The sequence below is a fragment of the Pogoniulus pusillus genome, chromosome Z (genome assembly GCF_015220805.1).
Source record: "Pogoniulus pusillus isolate bPogPus1 chromosome Z, bPogPus1.pri, whole genome shotgun sequence".
Taxonomy (NCBI): Eukaryota; Metazoa; Chordata; class Aves; order Piciformes; family Lybiidae; genus Pogoniulus; species Pogoniulus pusillus.
In genome coordinates this window covers 66,862,275-66,880,567 of record NC_087309.1, presented here as the reverse complement: position 1 = coordinate 66,880,567, position 18,293 = coordinate 66,862,275, and the positions used below count along the sequence as shown (strand labels likewise).

Here is an 18,293-nt window from a genome sequence, read left to right as displayed (position 1 = left end):
CTTGTTCTATTGCTGGTTGCCTGGGAGAAGAGGCCACCCCCCACCTGGCTACAATGCCCCTTCAGGTAGTTGTAGACAGTAATAAGATCACCCCTAAGCCTCCTCTTCTCCAGGCTCTGCAGAGCCCTCCTACCCTCTAAGAGATTGACACATGCTTCCAACTTGGTGTCATATGCAAACTTACTGATGGTGGACTCAATCTCTCATCCAGATCAGCAATGAAGATAGTAAACAAGATTGGATCCAGCACTGATCCCTGGGGGATACCACTAGTGACTAGCTGACAGCTGGATATAGCTCCATTCACCATCACTCTCTGGGCCCAGTCATCCAGCCAGTTCTTAAGCCAGCACAGAGTGCCCCTGTCCAAGCCATGGGTCACCAGCTTTGCCAGGAGTTTGCTAGGGCAGACAGTGTCAAAGACCTTGATGAAGTCCAGGTAGACTACATCCACAGCCTTCCCCACACCCACCAGGCAGGTCACCTGGTCATAGGAAGAGTTCAGATTGGTTAAACAGGACCTCCCCCTCCTAAATCCATGCTGTAGGTACCCTGTGATTGCGCACAGGGTGATCTGTTCCCTATTCTTGCATGGCACTAAGGTCAGGCTGATAGGCCTGGAATTTCCCGGGTCCTCCTTCTGACCTTTCTTCTGGATGGGCACCACCCTCAGTGTGCTGGAGTTCCCCCCTTAATGTGAATGAGAGAGACCTGGCCATCTCCTATGCTCTTTTCGTCCCTAACTCATCTGTGTTCTTTCCGCCAAGATTTTATTCCCTGCATCTTGGTATTTTCATTGATTTTCCACAGGGTGGCACTCCTTTGTCATGGCTAAAACCACTTAATTATACTCACAGCAAAATTTAAATAGAAGAAATTTATCAAGCAATACATAGAAATGTAGAAAAGGCATACAAAGGTACATGAACAACAAAAAAAAAAGTCTTATTCCCAAAGAAGTGTAGGCAAAGCATGAAACCTCTTCTAACTTTTATCTGTGCTAAGCAGCATTTCAGTTTTCCTTGTGTCTAATGCACTTTACAAGTAAGACACTATGCTATATCAGTTGACTTACTCTATGCAAGCATATAAAATAAGCAGCGGTACTTCAAAGGCAAGTTGACATATCCAGTCATGATGTTGAGGAGTTGAGTCTGGGAACAGCAGTAAAGTGCCTCAGCATCGATTACTTAATCTCTTTTTTGAACTCTGTAACCACCTGTGAGCATGCCAGATACCTTCAGGGACTCACATTCTGTACAGAAAATCCTAAGTGAAGCATAACCCAGGAAGGGTCTGTTCACTTCTTCTATTGGGCATCAAAGATGTATGCTGCAGCAAAAAAAACCCATGAGGGTGCACAATGCTACTCACCAATGTTCCCCAAGAATTTTTTTTTAGATAAGGTTACAGCCATCAGCCTCTCACCATTCCATTGCTTCACCCATTATCTATTATCAACTACTACTTACTATCCAACCACCAACCCAACATCTTATGGAACCCTCCCCACAACGGCTAGGGCTTCTTTAGGCAGAGCTGCAGGAGCTGGCAACAGTGAGACCCTGGAAAAGGTGAAAGATGAAGGAAGTGATGTTAAGCATGTACACAAAGGGAAGGATTCAGCAAGGAGTTGAGAGCACCCTATGCTCTCTGTCTCACTCTCCTCTGTCCTCAGACTCCATGGCTACTTTCTCTGAGAAATTAAAAATGAACAGATGGTATTGTTCAAATACTCAGAAAGGCATACCTCCAATATTGTTTACTTCCTTTCAAACTAGGGCTATTGATTCCTTTAGAATAAGCTACTATAACTTCAGAATTGTCATGTATATTCTCTGATGCACAGTATTTAGCACAACAAAAGCCAAATGCAAACCAAAATATTCCTTTAGTCACTTTTCCTACAAAAGTTCTCAGGCAGGTGGGTTAAATTTTGATTTGCATATAAAAGCAGCAACCTACCCAGATCCTACTTAGTTAGTTAGTTATCTATTTGCTTGAGGAACTGATTTGCAAAGTGATGGGAGGTGACAAAACATTCTTTGTCAGCTTTTCCTTTTGGTCTTCAGCTTTCCTCTACTTACTTAGTCCAACGTCACCTTCCTCTTGATCCAGCTCGTTTCGGGGCTGATGGCGGAAGATGCGATTTATCAGAAGTCCAATGTGGCTCAGGAGAATGAAGGGCGGGGGCAGCCATGGCTTCTCATGGTAGGTCATAATGTAGCGATATCGATTGTACTTCCAGAGCTTATTTGATATGGATTTCAAATCATAATAAACATTACTACGAAAAGAGACAGAAAGGAAACAAGGGTGAAAGAGTGCTGTAAGCAATATTCCCAATACAGCACAAGATGCTTGTCTACAGATCTGATTTGACATTGAAGAGAAGTCCCATCCCTCCAGTGAAGTAAATTAGCTTAGCAACTTCCACTTACCAAGGCAGCAGCATGCGCCTGAAGCTAGTGCTCTGAGAACAAGATCTTCAAAGCTGCCTAACGGATTTAGAGATCAAATTCCCATTCACATTAATAGAAACTGCTCAAAAGAATATCCCTGAAGTGTCTTTGAAATCTCAGCCAGATTATTTAAACTTTAATATATAGCCTCACTGAGAAGCCAGCATCATTCTCCTCTTTGGACTGGATTCAATGTAGGAGTCAGGCTACGGCAAGAATGTTAACGTCCTGTATACTCTCACTAAACAAAGTATGTTCTGCAAGTGGCAGCTGTAGGTGCAATTATTGTGCAGGGTACTCAATAATTTCCCATATATACTATCAAAGACCCAAGTAAAGGAAAGCCAGTTTGTGGTTTCTGGCACTGCAATTTCAGTTGCACTGTCATATTACATGCCCAGGATATAACCACAAAAGTATTGCTTCTGGGACCATAATTAAATTTGTTGCAAATACCCATTTTTGGTCCCACTTCTGGAACAATTACATATCACTATTGCTGAAAGTTTAAACCTAGAAATAATTCAAATTACAATTTCAAAGCTGTGCATAAAAAAAAAAGTTTTAAAAATATTGATGCACTGCCACACTTTCAGGAAAGAGATTTCTAATTGGAAGCAGGAATGGAATGACTTTTGATCCTTCAGGGTTTTTTTAAATATTAATCACTACATTTCTTAATTTGAGATTTTTTTTAACCTAAATTGACTTTTTTCTTCCCCAGAAAAACTAGAACTCTAAGAAAAAGTAGTTGAGTACTTGAGTTAAACTGCTCTTTACAAACATTTTCTATAACTTGATCAACTATAAATGTTTTCCTGTTAAAATCTGAAGGGTTAGAATTACTGTACAGCCACTAATTAATTACTCTAAAATTACAATGAAGTCCATTCCTACTCTGGCAGCTGGCATTAAAAAACATATATTTAAAACCAATGCAGTCTAGAACATATAAAATTGCAACAATAGGAATTTTCTATTTCTAAACTAAGAGTATGCTTCTACAAAGTCATTATCCTCTTTTGTTGAATACCTCCTCCACTTATCTGCCAATTTCAATTCTGGATTACCTCTATGATGACTGTTACACAGGTTCTCTGCACAACAAATACAACTTTTAGGAACAAAGGGCAAATTAATTCAAAGCTGACTTAATGTTGCTTGCTTTCCAGATGCAACTGTCCACTTTTGTAGTCAGAGTTTGTTTAAATAGCACAACAGTTCAGATGTTTGCTCGGCATTTCCTTCCTCTCGCTCCCTTGGTTCCACCACTTTTTATTTGCCAGAACCGCACGGAAGATGAGGTAACAACAACCACCATCAATATGAGTCTGCTACTGCATTTTCACCGAAAGGCTGTTGCAGAAGTGCTGCCAGAACATCTCCATTTGCTGCTTTTGCAACAATATACCATGGTACCTACTTAAAGAATGCAATAAGCAAGTTGACCATGATGATGTACTGCACAAAGAGGTAGACAGCTTGGAGGAACGGTGTGAGGAACGAGCCAGGAGGACAGGCTTCATTGGCTTCACAGACTGAAGAGAAGAACATACAAAGCATGGTTAATGCAGAAATGAGCAAAGTACAGCAATAGCACATGCTCCTCACTTGCCCCAGTAACAGAATCATCCTCATTACTTTCACAGAGTTACATTACTAAATTTCCAACTAAAAAACTCTGCCTTCATGTAAAGGAGATCTGACATATCTTTGTGATACTACCCTCTCACAGTTTCCACTGCAACTCAGAAGCTGTTGACACCATTTCAAAGATTCACAGAATGCACTGGTTTGGAGGGGACTCTCAAAACTCATCTTGTTCAGCCTTCCCTGCAGTGAGCAGAGACACCTTCAACTAGATCAGGCTGCTTGGGGCCAAACTGAGTCTGAACTAAAATGTCTTCAGGGACGGGGCCTCAACCGACTGATATTTCATAGATAGCAGTTCTTATGATAGGCACTTTGATATTTTGCTAAGGGGAAAAATGATGCAGTTGAAATGTATTTGGGAGATGGTACACACTGAAGTAAACTGAAATCCAGGTCTTTGATCCTTCAAGCAAGTGTAAAAGTCTTTACTTTGGAAAGCACACAGTGCAAAGACTGCTTTATCAGTACTGGAGTATTATTCATGCAGAGCTTCAGGACCACATCAACTCATGTGCAGAAGGATATACGGCTATGATATTTATGCAATGAAGCAACAAATAAATAAAAAAAATGGATACCACTTAATCATAGAATCATAGAATCAACCAGGTTGGAAGAGACCTCAAAGATCATCCAGTCCAACCTATCACCCAGCCCTAGCCAGTCAACTAGACCATGGCACTGAGTGCCTCATCCAGTCTTTTCTTGAAGACCCCCAGGGACGGTGCCTCCACCACCTCCCTGGGCAGCCCATTCCAATGGGAAATCACTCTCTCTGTGAAAAACTTCTTCCTAACGTCCAGCCTATACCTACCCTGGCACAACTTGAGACTGTGTCCCCTTGTTCTATTGCTGGTTAACTGGGAGAAGAGGCCAACCCCCACCTGGCTACAATGCCCCTTCAGGTAGTTGTAGACAGTAATAAGATCACCCCTGAGCCTCCTCTTCTCCAGGCTAAACAGGCCCAGTTCTCTCAACCTCTCCTCATAGGATTTGTGTTCCAGGCCCCTCACCAGCTTTGTTGCCCTTCTCTGGACATGTTCCAGTACCTCAACATCTTTCTTGAATTGAGGGGCCCAGAACTGGACACAGTACTCAAGGTGTGGCCTGACCAGTGCTGAGTACAGGGGAAGAATAACCTCCCTTGTCCTGCTGGCCACACTGTTCCTGATGCAGGCCAGGATGCCATTGGCTCTCTTGGCCACCTGGGCACACTGCTGGCTCATCTTCAGCTTACTATCTATCAGTACCCCCAGGTCCCTTTCCTCCTGGCTGCTCTCCAGCCACTCAGTCCCCAGCCTATAGCGCTGCTTGGGGTTATTGTGGCCAAAGTGCAGAACCCTGCACTTGGCCTTGTTAAATCTCATCTCATTGGCCTCTGCCCACCCATCCAGCCTGTCCAGGTCCCTCTGCAGGGCTCTCCTACCTTCCAACAGATCAACACCTGCTCCTAGCTTGGTGTCATCTGCAAACTTACTGATGCTGGACTCAATGCCCTCGTCCAGATCATCAATAAAGATATTGAACAGGACTGGGCCCAGCACTGATCCTTGGGGAACACCACTTGTGACTGGCTGCCCTTCGGAAGTCCAGTGTGGAGGTTCTGTTGATGCCCCTCCTGGTTTCTCCAAAATAACTGCGGTACGACCCAGATGGGACACGAACCCACAATCCCCAGCTGTTTTTAAGTTATCAAATTAATACTTTCTCAGTCTTTATAATCAAATTTTACAACTTTGTGAACATTTTAAAACACAGTTATGAGGCAGCAGTCTTAAATTCAGGACATATTTTACAGCATAAAGTGTCACCAGAGAAATCAGAGTTTTATTTGGGAAATGTCAATTTCTAAAAGTTTAGCTTTGATAACTAATTAAATGGTTTAAACTGTGAAACTTAACAGTTTGCTTTCATTCAAGAATTCTGTCTTACAGAACTAAAGTACATCATCATCATGTGACAGTTTCAGCAATAATAATAGATGCAACATCTTAAATTATTTTAATGAATCAGACCTATGCTGAACCAGATATCTGAAATACTTTCATCTTCTCTTTTAGGGTCTGCTTTACTTGTATCCATCACTTACGAACAAGAGAGTGCCTTCTGTGGTGGAGGGGCAGCAGCCCCAAAACTGAGGCTTCTCTATGCCTCTGCATGCCTGGACATGTCTTTTTGCCAGGGACCTACGGCAGGAAACAGGTTGTGTAACACACACACGCCCAGTCTGTGTACCCCTGGGGTCCGCCCAGGTAATCCCCTATTGGGAGGGTCCAGGCAAACATCTACTGCCTATTAAGGTAAGGTTTGGGCTTACTGCCAGCCTGATTGGTCACTTTAGATGGCCAAATGAGCCACAAATCTCAGCTCGGAGTCTATAAAGAGGAGTGCAAAGGAGCACCACGTGTTCAGAGTGTTCAGAGGTTCAGACTTAGATGTTCAGACTCAGCTCTCTGATCCACATAGCAGCACCCTGCTGCCCTGACCTGCTTGCATGGCCTAGACACAGAGTCAGGCCCTTACTCTCTTGCAAACATTACTGAGGCTCAGCCCTCTTGCATTGATCTTAAGGTGCAGTTAAGCTGTCTGCGAACCCTTTGAGAAGCAGAGCGCATGCACGCCTGCACTTCATACATATATGGGGAGCTGAGAGCCCCCTGCCTAAGCCTACAGCAGCCATACATACTGGCTTGCTGCCTTGCACTTATCTACGGAGCCCAAGTCTCCCTGCAGCCCGGCATAGACCCTGCTTGCCAGCTGTCCTGTAAGCCTGGAAAGATCCAGACTCAGCAGACCCTTTCAGACTGTCTGCTAACCTACAAACACAGCCTGCTAGCTGTACAGACGACCGTGTCAGAAGCTACACAGACAAATCCTGCTCCTGCACCTGGAAATCCTGCCAGCTGATCATCCCTGGACACACACGGCATCCAGAAGCAGCAGCACCAAGGCAGAGACCATTTCACACCAGGAGAGAAGGTCAGAGAAACCCTGTTTACCCCAGAGACTGGGAACACTTAGCATTCCCCTGCAAGCCAGGACAGACTCCATCTTCACCAAGACCCGAATACTGGGCATACGCTGTGACACAATCCCGGGAGGGTGATTAATAATTAATACTTAAGGGCAACACATCTAAGCAAGCTTTAATTCCTTTGTAAAATAAATTACCTCTGACTGAAGAGCAGACAGAGTTTCAGCCCTTGCTGGGCAATGAGTATAGTCGTTAAGAGGCATTAAGCCTAAGGGAATCTTTCTCTCTGTCTATAGTTGTTGATAATTTGATATTTCCATTTAATAATCAATCCCTGTAAATATATCCCTGCTGTTTTCATAACCTTGCATAACAAACCTGATTTCATAGTGGTTGGGGGTGGTACAAATTTGTAAATATTAATTTTAATAAATAATTTTATAAAAATTTAATACCACCTCAAATTAATTTCTCACTTCCCCCTAACAGGGAAGGAATAGAGAAATCCCCTCCACGACACCTTCCACCTCTAATGCTGAAACTCCTTCTTGAGCATGTGTTTCTCCTCTTTTACTCTATAATTAGGATATAATATTTTTCTTATTTACATTGATTAGTTCTGTATTTCCTACATTTAATGGGTTTATCTATTTAACAATGATGCCAACTAACTCTTAATATGGTTTGAATTATAGCAGAATTAATTCTACACAGTGATTTTAGCTCAATGTCTTCTAAGTAACTACATTTTCTGAGATTTAGAGCAGGTTTTCAGAGGCACTGTCTGCTTCAACTAGGGATAATGCTTGATGTAGATAGTACCAAAGATTGGTATGCAGGCCAAGGCCACTGCTAAATCTTGTGTGCCATGCTAGGGGTGCAGTAATAGAGGTCACACTTGCAGGGAGGATTGGACAGGATGGGCAATTCTAAACTGACCAGCAAGGGATTCGATTCAGTGTAGACAATATTCAGTATAAAGCTGAGGGATTATGAGAGTTAAGATTCCTTCATCAGTGGGTGGCGTTCAAGGAGGACTCTGTCCATTCTGACTTTGATCCCAAACCATGTGTTCCTGAATCCATTTCCAGAATCTAGCTTCTGAACCCAGTACCCATGTACCACTGTGTACAGTCTGGGACTTCCCCAGTACCTGCTCTATGGCATAAGTGCTGACAGTGATGTAATTTCCTTCTCAGCATGCATGGGGGAGGTGTGTTAAGTATTGATTTTGTCTATCCAGCTGGCGGCCAGTCACTAGTGGTGTCCCTCAGGGATCTGTGCTGGGCCCCATCCTCTTTAACATCTTCACAGATGATCTGGATGAGGGCATTGAGTCAGTCATCAGCAAGTTTGCAGATGACACCAAGCTGGGGGCAGATGTGGCTGGGTTGGAGGGCAGAAGGGCTCTGCAGCGGGACCTTGACCACCTGCACAGATGGGCAGAGTCCAATGGGATGGGGTTCAACAGCTCCAAGTGCAGGGTGCTGCACTTTGGCTACAACAACCCCATGCAGAGATACAGGCTGGGGTAGGAGTGGCTGGAGAGCAGCCAGACAGAGAGGGATCTGGGGGTGCTGATTGATACCCACCTGAACATGAGCCAGCAGTGTGCCCAGGTGGTCAAGAGAGCCAATGGCATCCTGGCCTGCATCAGGAATGGTGTGGCCAGCAGGAGCAGGGAGGTCATTCTGCCCCTGTACTCTGCACTGATTAGACCACACCTTGAGTACTGTCTTCAGTTCTGGGCCCCCCAGTTTAGGAGGGACATCGAGATGCTTGAGTGTGTCCAGAGAAGGGCGACGAGGCTGGTGAGAGGCCTCGAGCACAAGCCCTACGAGGAGAGGCTGAGGGAGCTGGGATTGTTTAGCCTGGAGAAGAGGAGGCTCAGGGGTGACCTTATTGCTGTCTACAACTACCTGAGGGGTGGTTGTGGCCAGCAGGAGGTTGCTCTCTTCTCTCAGGTGGCCAGCGCCAGAACGAGAGGACACAGCCTCAGGCTGTGCCAGGGGAAATTTAGGCTTGAGGTGAGGAGAAAGTTCTTCACTGAGAGAGTCATTGGACACTGGAATGGGCTGCGTGGGGAGGTGGTGGAGTCGCCATCCCTGGAGCTGTTCAAGGCAAGATTGGACGTGGCACTTGGTGCCATGGTCTAGCCTTGGGCTCTGTGGTTAAGGGTTGGACTTGATGATCTGTGAGGCCTCTTCCAACCCTGATGATACTGTGATACTGTGAAATTAAATTTCAGTTTTCTTTTCCAGTCACTAAGTCTCTCTCTCTTACCTCCCTTTCTCCTCCCTTTTGGGAAAGTAAAGGGGTTAAGAGTTCATTTAGTGACCAGCCCAGCTCTAATTCTTGACGTACAGAAAAAAAAAAAAAAAAAACCCCAAAAAACCCCACAAAACTTCCTTATTTTTACTGTCATGTTTTTCTTCTATTCTTTATCCATTTAAGGCAACTTTGTAGTCTTTTCTCCAATTGATGAGCATCTTTGGATTCACCTAGGTAAAAATTAATCTCACTGACAGATCCCCTGACCATGAATTAGCTGAGTGTTAGTTTTTACGAGCTTTGCAACATACTTCCTTCGCAAAGCTAAATTTGAAGTTTTCAAAGCTTAGTCTTTATCTTTACAAAGAAACTAATATGCTTACCTTTATTCACACAGTATTATTCATGATTAAAGGACATACGTACACAGGAAAAAAATATTTGAACAAGAATAGACCCGATGAATAGTCAAAACTCTAGTGGGCACATTTCTGCACATACCATCTATTTCTCCAGCATAGACTTCACCGAACATCATCCAGTAGGGTTGAAATACAATATCTCGTGCCAAAGTCCAAGAAGGAGGCTCTTCTGGTGAAAGGATTGCCTTTCGTGACACTCCAAAACTCAACAGAACTATGGCCATCATGACCACAATATAGAACATGTTTGCTGTCTGGAATGTGAGCATGAAAGAATTAGCTGTGTTAATTGTGTGTAAAGGAGACATACATTTTAGGGAAGAGTATCGATCACTGCTTTTACAAATCAGAATATAAACTCAAGGCAAATATCTGAAACATGCTGGAGAAAATAAAAGTAATCTATTTCTATGACCTGGACTACCTAAGTATTTTACAGAGGTTAAGGTTATCCTGAATGAAAAAGGCCACAAGTCCTACTTTTGTCTCAGGTCTCCCTTAAAATCTAAAGCAAGATTTGAAAAATCCAAGGACCTAATGATAGTGCTTTCCTTTGGTGGTATTTCTTCCAAACCAATAGTAAGGAATAAGAGTGAAGATTATTTTGCCTTCAAACACTGAATTGGACTTACTATGAAAGACAGACTATAAAAGGATTAAAAAGGTAGTTCCCAAAACTGAGGGAAATTACAGTGGGAATCTGCAGATATCCCTCAAGACCAGGCAGCAGTTCAGCAGTATTTCTCACACCAAAAGAGAAGAAAAAAAAATTAACTTTGATCTCAGAGAAATTTTGCTTGCTAAAATGAGATACAATTATTTGAATTGAAATGGAAAATAATAATGAGACAGTTTCCAAGAGCTAGGGGAATTATCTGTAGCAGTAAGCCCATTTGCAAGAGACTGATTTTTTTCCTGTGTCATTAAGCTAGATCAGAAACTTAACTCAAATGCAAACTTTCTCTAAATAATGAAGTGGCTTTTGTGAATACAGTCAAACATTCACTAAATTAGGGAGAACTGAAATCTGATTATGGTCAACTCACACAGAAAAAAAGATATTCTATTTTCAGGTAACATATTCAGTACAAATTATTAGGTGACCTCTGCTTTGTCTATCACTCTCTTCTCTTGCTTCTGACCTTTACGTGAAGCCTTAACTAGAAAAATACTGCTTAAAGCATAATACTTACCATTTTCCCAATCATTGTCAGGTATGGGCCAGCATGCTGATTCACAGCAAAAAGATCAAGGAGACGAGTATACCAAAATATTATATCCAAGCAGTAAAGTAGCCTCCCTGCAGTTTGAATAGGTGGGTCAGACCAGCGCAAGCCAAAACCAATCATAAACAGGATGATAGCTATGGAATCAGTAAAATTCCAGTACTCAGATATCCAAACCTTCACTTTTTGGGAGAATTTTCCAGGTTCTGTGATAAATACCTGAAATGGATGCGGGGGGGGGAAAATAAATAAAAGAAACAAAGCAAACAAACAAAAAAACAACCAAATAAAAAGCCTCCACAATGTTACAGATGCATTCTTTAACCTTTTCCATTCTTTAACCTTTTCTACCTGAACTGCTTTGTGGTATTTGGGAATATATAATTTTTTTATTTTCTTTTTTTTTTTTCTTTAATGCCACGCCTCTACTGTAAGTTGCCCTTCACTATTAATTGAGGTTTGTCCTTAATCTATAGTATCATATTGCTCAAGCATGCTACACCAGATAGACTAGCTCTTCATAAGGAGAAATTTATTCTGAGCCTGACCCTGCTCACTAAAGAGCACATTGCTCAGTGGAAAAATCAGCTACTATAGAACTCCTATGCATATGCATCATTTACATTAACAAGCATTTTCTAGAGGAATGGTCACGATCTGCAACAGCCCTTTCAAAAGCCCCTAAGTCATGGAAAGTAGCAACCTAACCTTGCTGGTGGGAAAATAACTGATGCCTTTTATTTCAGACTGAAATTATAAAGATCCTGGTATTCCACCAAGGACGTGCTAAAAAAAGGTGTGCTAGCAACTAGCAAGGTAAGGAATGAAATGTTGTTCCTTGAACTCTGAGGTGCCCTAAAGGCATTTCAAGCATCACTAAGCAAATGTGCGAAGTGGAATCTTTGGGAGGCCATAAATAAAACCTTTACACAAGTGAGGGTAATTATGCAGTGCTATTTAGATCACAGCGGTAGCAAGCAAATTTGAGACTTTGAAATGGAATTCCCTGATCCTGCAATAATTTATGCAAATGAACACATTAGTGTAAACAAGTGATCCTGCTCAGTTCAGCTGGACTAACTCACACGAGGAACTAGTCGCAGGATACAGGCCTAAGGCTTTGTCAGTTGATAAAATCTACAGGAATAGAGATTTCTTCAGTTATAAATAACAAGGCCCTCAGCAGTGAATTAGCTGCACAAGTAAGACACAATGTCCTAAAAAGTTTTCACCAGAACACCAGAACTAGCACATGGACAAAGAAAATCAAGTAGTAAATGTGAATCTGAAAGTTTCCAATTAATGATAATGCTAGAAAAAAAAGCTGATGTTTCCACTGTCTCACTATCAACATGATGCAACAGCACAACAGTGACTTCCAAAGTGCTTGCAATTAGGTAATCCTTGGGTAGATTATGTTTCTTTCAATATTGTTTCAAGCAAACACATAATTTATATATTTATCCAAGCTTAAATACATTCCCAGCACTTTTGCTGCCCCACAAAATCCTTTGCCTCCTTTGTACTGATGTCACAGTCTTCCGGGTGTGTATGCGTTGTAACAGCATCCTTCACTCAGAACTATGACTTATTTTTTGTATCTTTATTCCTCTAAATGTACAGCATATCAAATGTGAAAAAAAAAAGTCACACTACTATTGTTTATGTGCTGATTCTACAGATAAGCCTGATCAGGTATAACGACATGGGAAACATATGGTATTTGTCCTCAGACTCAGGTTTGGAGTGCAAGTTGTGTTCAGAAGATTGGATCGAATAATTGCACTTAATTTCAATTGGAATATAACTTTTTCCATGCTCAATGATCCACTCAAAAAAGATAAGAAAAAGGTGCATACGCTCTCAACAATCACTGTCAAGCAACCTGCACATTACCAATGGCTTTACGTGTAAAAATAAGATACCTAAGGACAAACATTTAAAATGTGTTTTCAAAGCCTAAATACTGGTACTCAAATAAAAGGCTTCTGAGTAAATGCCCTGTTTAATTCTTTTCTAAATTCTCTACTGAAAGAACACAGAATTTGGCATTCCCCAGTTTGTGGCATTCACTGCTTTATAATATATTCTCTACAGACAAGAAGTGTGAATGACAAAACTTACCTCCCTGATTTTTTCAATAGCAGTGCTGAAAATATAAATTATAACAAGCCACTCTTGCACACTCGGTCTTGGTTCCATCTTCACCAACACGACGTAAGTGAAAAGCATGAGAAATGCCATGTACGCCATCTGCGAAACACACAGACATATATAGCACATAGCCACAAAAGTCTTCATGCGTTTCTGCAAACTTAATGTGTAATTAGTCTGGCAGTTTGTATTCAAACTGCTGGGGCACTGTCAGGTTTTTGAGACCAAAATCTTTCCTTCTTAGGCATTACCAGGAAAGTGGGACCAGAAAATTAACTATAGCACACAGCGTATGTCCACTAGGTCACAAATCCGTAACATAACACACACCACTTTGCACATTTCTTGAGTTTAAAGGCAGTGCTATGCTTTTATTCTAACCTTCTGTAGGAGCAAGTAACCGTTCTCAAAGCTACAAGAATTACTGCTGTTTAATCAGTGCCATACAAAACACAGCAAGAGCAATATCAGGTAGAAGGCACATACATAAAAAGTACCAAAAACTTACTATAGACACACATGGAATATAGATTAACAAACTACAAAGCAGTTAGCATTACCGTTTTAAGATTTGTGCATATGTGCTTTATCCAAAGCTCTACTGACAAATGGTTTATTGCTAAAGTTGATTTAATAAAGGTATATTTCTGTACAGTAAATGATCATGCATAGATTAATATTCATGCCTTCATAAACAGTTTCTTAAGACAAGGATGCAAATATCTGTGAGGTATTTAACGTGTCTGAGCCCAACTTCAAATTTATTTCTGCCTGTGATATTAACCACTGTTCAAGCTGTGCTTGAATTTTTCTTTAATTCTTCATGACTGTTCTTTTTGTTTGCTTGGTTTAGTCATTTTGCTGGGTTTTTCTACTGATACTGCATGATTTTAGTAGAAAAACTTCTCACTTAAGTATGAGAATAATATTCAAGCATCTTCCCACCCATCCCCACCAATAAGTGGCTACAAATCCATGCTAGACAAAGTAAAAAGCAGTATCAAGTGGCATTTGAAGGATAAAAGGAGGGCTTGGTAATTGAAGTTCTAGTGTAATGACCAACCGTGTGAAACCAGAACTTGACAATTGGTGCATTGTAGAACTCATAGATTTTTCTAGTGCCAGGCAGGTTTCCTTGTCCACCATCTACTTGGCTTTCATCAGACTTCTGAGCAACCTTCTCCACATCATAATCCTTCTTTAAAAGGAAACAGCATTTTAAATCAAAGGAACCATAGTCTATGATAGCAAAGGCTGTGGCATGTTTAAACAAAGACAGACAGAGATTTTAAGCTTTGTCCTGAACATACAGAACACTACTACAGCTTTCTTTCATCTGGTTATAAGCATCTCATTCGCAATAATTAACATGCATACTCTTAAGAATTTGCTTTTATGACTACAGGCAGTGGACTGAATGTCAGCTGAACCTGAATCCACTCCTGTTCCTGCTGCACATTTCCTTCAGTCTGTAAGCAAAGTCACTTAAATACTCCATATCTCACTTTCCTCATCTCTAAAATACAGATAAATCATAACTCTCAGTACAAAACAACTGAGTTAGCTAGAGCTTCACTGATGACTGTGGTACATTCTGAAATAAGGCAGTAATTTCCACATTTCCATTTAGGTCTACAGTAGCACAGAACATGTAAAGACAGTGAAATAATTACATTTTAATGCAGAATTTAATTGCTAGATTAACACATATTTTATGCCTAATGAGAAGATGAGAATGGAACAAGTAAGTTCTCATGAATATCTGCCTACAAAAAATAGAGGTAACACGCTTGATTCAGAGTTTGAGATTTGTGTGAGTACCCCGCTAAAAGTACAAACACCGGATTACCACTGAAACCTAAAATGAGCTGCACACAGACAACAGTGAGCAACTGAGAGAGGAGTAGAAGGTGCTGTGTCAGAGAGAGAAAACACAAGCATGACATTGACAGGCCTATCATACTGCTGCAAAATCCCTCAACGATAATACACTCTTCTATTTCACATGAATTGAAAGTTAACTGAGAAGGTCCCAAGCAGTATACAATGCTTACCTACTTTAGGATAAGCAGAGCAACTCTCACTTGACAATGCTACTTTTATTAGTCAGTACCTGACCAACATTTACCCCTCTGGATGGAAATTCTCTGCATCTGCTGTCTCCCTCAGACTGACAACTTTAGGAATTATTCTCTTCAAGGAATTATTTGTGGAGCGTAAAAAGGACAGGCAGTTCTCCGTAGCAAAAGCCTGGGTGAATTCAGATTCTAAAAGGCAAAGACTTCACTTATGCTGGAGACTCCCCACAGGCAGGCCTAAGAAGGATATTTGCACAGCCAGGTCCCTACAGAGTGTTTCAAGACTCAGTTCAGGTTACTAAGATAAAAGCATAGTGCTTATCTCGTGCTTTAAATGGCATCTCCGCTAACCTTAAGTGGTAGAAATTAGACCTTGTTTTTCTACAGGGAGGGTAGGCACTAAACTTCTGGAAGGACTGTGATGCAATTCAGATAACAAAATGTCAAAGAGAGATTAAGAGGGAAGGATGGTCATGGAAAAGGGATGAGGCTGTGGCCAAGATGTGGGACAGAAGCTGCTAGCCAGGCAAAGTGGGAGGAAGGAGTGAGTTAGAGAGGATGCAACCTGGACTGCCTCAGATCTGCTGTTTCCTCCTTTGGACAGTTTAACCGGAAACCTGAACTGAGTTCTATGAGAGTGATTTTTCATATAATATGAAACCACTCTTAGATTACTTGATATTCAAGGTGGCCTGCAGGTATTTATCTGCAGCTTGAGCAGGCCTTCTACCCTAAAACAACTGACAGATAATTACAATCTCACTAGAATTCTGTGAAGTTAGGAAGGATTTTCTCATTATGATCAGTACAGAATTGACATCTAGGATGGATTAAGTAACTTCAGTCTGTTTCCAAACCAGGGATCAGACCCCTGCTTCTTGAGAACCACATACTTCCAGCTGATCACCTTCTCTTCATTCATCAGGATTACACGGTGGTAAACAGACTCTGACACACGAATGACTGATCATCACAGACTAACCAGAGACAAGGCATCTTTAGAGCTAGCTGGACTCTGATCCCCATGATACCATGTGAACTGGTGGCAGTCTTGAGACTGAGGCACATGAGACATTTCAGCTTTGCTTTTAAACTCCAGCATCAAGATGGTGGGAGGTAGGAGAATACTCATAATGACCTAAAAGAGAGACATAATTAAAGGGGCACAAAATCAATTCAGCAGTGATAGTATAGACCTGAGGCACTAGTCAGCCATGCATGGTGCCAATATAAACCCAGTGCAGGGAATCTCTGTCATACTCCTAAAGAAGTTCTTAACTTTATGTGGCTTTGATGAGTGCCGTGGTATCTGGGAGTACTTTAGATACTGCTCCGTAAGCCTGGAAGGCATTCCTACCATCAGCACCTCCACCAGAGAACCACCAATATAAGGCAGGGAGAGCAGGAGAAGTAGGACCAAAGAGTGGTAAGACAATGGGAACAGAAAAAAAAAAAAAAAAAAAACAACCTCACAAAATGCCGTGTCATCCCATAGCTGCTTTTGCAAAGAAGTAGATAAGAAGCAAGTACTGTCTTCCCTCTCCACACTTCTTTTCTGTCCTAGATGTGCAAATTCCAATCCATGAATAAGCACACCTGTCTGAAGCTACATCAAACATACTCATAACCATAAAGACATGTACAAAGCACCCAAACAGCATCTAAATGGTCAGGAAAAGTGATGTTACTTTAAACCATGAGTTCTTCCGCATCTTCAGACGTCCCATCCACATATCAGTCAGCAGCATCTGAGTACAAGTGTGGGATACGAAGGGCCGCAACCCCACAGACACTGCTAGTTTTAAGCAAGTTGAGTTGCTCCAGTTTTTCAGTTCATAGGTCAGCAACTTCATGGCCATCTGCTCGTTCTGTCTGAATGCTTTGTCCAGCACATCTAAGGCAAGTTGGCCAAATTCCCTAGAGTAAAAAGAAGTTTATGGTTAAATCAAGCAAACCTCAAAATCACTGCTACAAAGAGGCTGGTTTGAAAACTCCATTAACTAATAATCTCACCAAGTATGCTTTCTCTCATTTCTCTCATTGCTTTATCAGTATATCTAGTGAAAAATAATTTCAGGAGTAAATATAACAATTTAGTCCTAATCCTTGTCTGAGCTATTTGTTTTCTTCTTAATCAAACAAAACAGTGGGGGTCGGTCTCTTACACCAGGCAACCAGAAACAGAACAAGGGGATACAGTCTCAAGTTGTGCCAGGGCGGGTAGGCTGGATGTTAGGAGGAAGTTCTTCCCAGAGAGAGTGATTTGCCATTGGAATGGGCTGCCCAAGGAGATGGTGGAGTCGCCGTCCCTGGAGGTGTTCAAGAAAAGACTGGATGGGGCATTTAGTGCCATCGTCTAGTTGATTGGATAGGGCTGGATGATAGGTTGGACTGGATGATCTTGGCAGTCTCTTCCAACCTGGTTGATTCTGTGATTCTATGTTCTGTGTATTTTGCTCAACAACAGACTCATCATCAGTGTGGGAAAGCATTGCAGGCAGTGGAAAAAGCCTCCTCTTTTATGTTGTCTCATAAGCATCTCTGTAAGGAGGTCTGGTGCTGCACACGATACGAGACAGCACATGTTATTGTACTCTGAATTTAAGGCATGATGGCCACAAAGCACACGTCATTAACAACACAAACTACCAGAAAACACTAACACGACACTATAAACTTGAAGAAAATTCTTAGTCTTCTTAATTTTTTGTTCACTCAGCTATTTCAGCATACATTTTTCTTTAGGTCTTACATAGAGCAGGATTTAAGCAACAGTTTCAGTGTACTCATTACCACATTACAGACCTGAAAACTGCAACACATATGTGCCACATGGCATTTTGAAAAGCTGAACAGCATGAAAAGCTGTAAGGGAAATTGCAGTCTCCCACCTGGCCATTTAGCAAACAATGAGCCACATGTTTCTATTTTAATTTTCAAATATGCAACTAGACAACATGCTATAGCTTTAACTGTCAACCAGAGTACACAACAACACAAAGCTCCATCACATAATATGAACAGTGGAGTCTTTTACACTCTATAGTCCATGA

General features: G+C 41.6%; 1 protein-coding gene across 1 annotated transcript in view; it reads right to left on the bottom strand.

Moving 5' to 3' along the window:
• TRPM6 (transient receptor potential cation channel subfamily M member 6) overlaps window positions 1–18,293 on the bottom strand; it is a 117,418-nt gene that overhangs the window by 56,699 nt on the left and 42,426 nt on the right. Inside the window, exons 16-23 of the mRNA XM_064176336.1 lie at window positions 16,929–17,157; window positions 16,223–16,378; window positions 14,226–14,360; window positions 13,133–13,261; window positions 10,976–11,227; window positions 9,862–10,036; window positions 3,886–4,000; window positions 2,088–2,287 (exon numbers count right to left, since the gene is read on the bottom strand). Coding sequence (XP_064032406.1) covers window positions 2,088–2,287; window positions 3,886–4,000; window positions 9,862–10,036; window positions 10,976–11,227; window positions 13,133–13,261; window positions 14,226–14,360; window positions 16,223–16,378; window positions 16,929–17,157 — 1,391 coding nt within the window. The remainder of the gene's footprint in view (window positions 1–2,087; window positions 2,288–3,885; window positions 4,001–9,861; window positions 10,037–10,975; window positions 11,228–13,132; window positions 13,262–14,225; window positions 14,361–16,222; window positions 16,379–16,928; window positions 17,158–18,293) is intronic.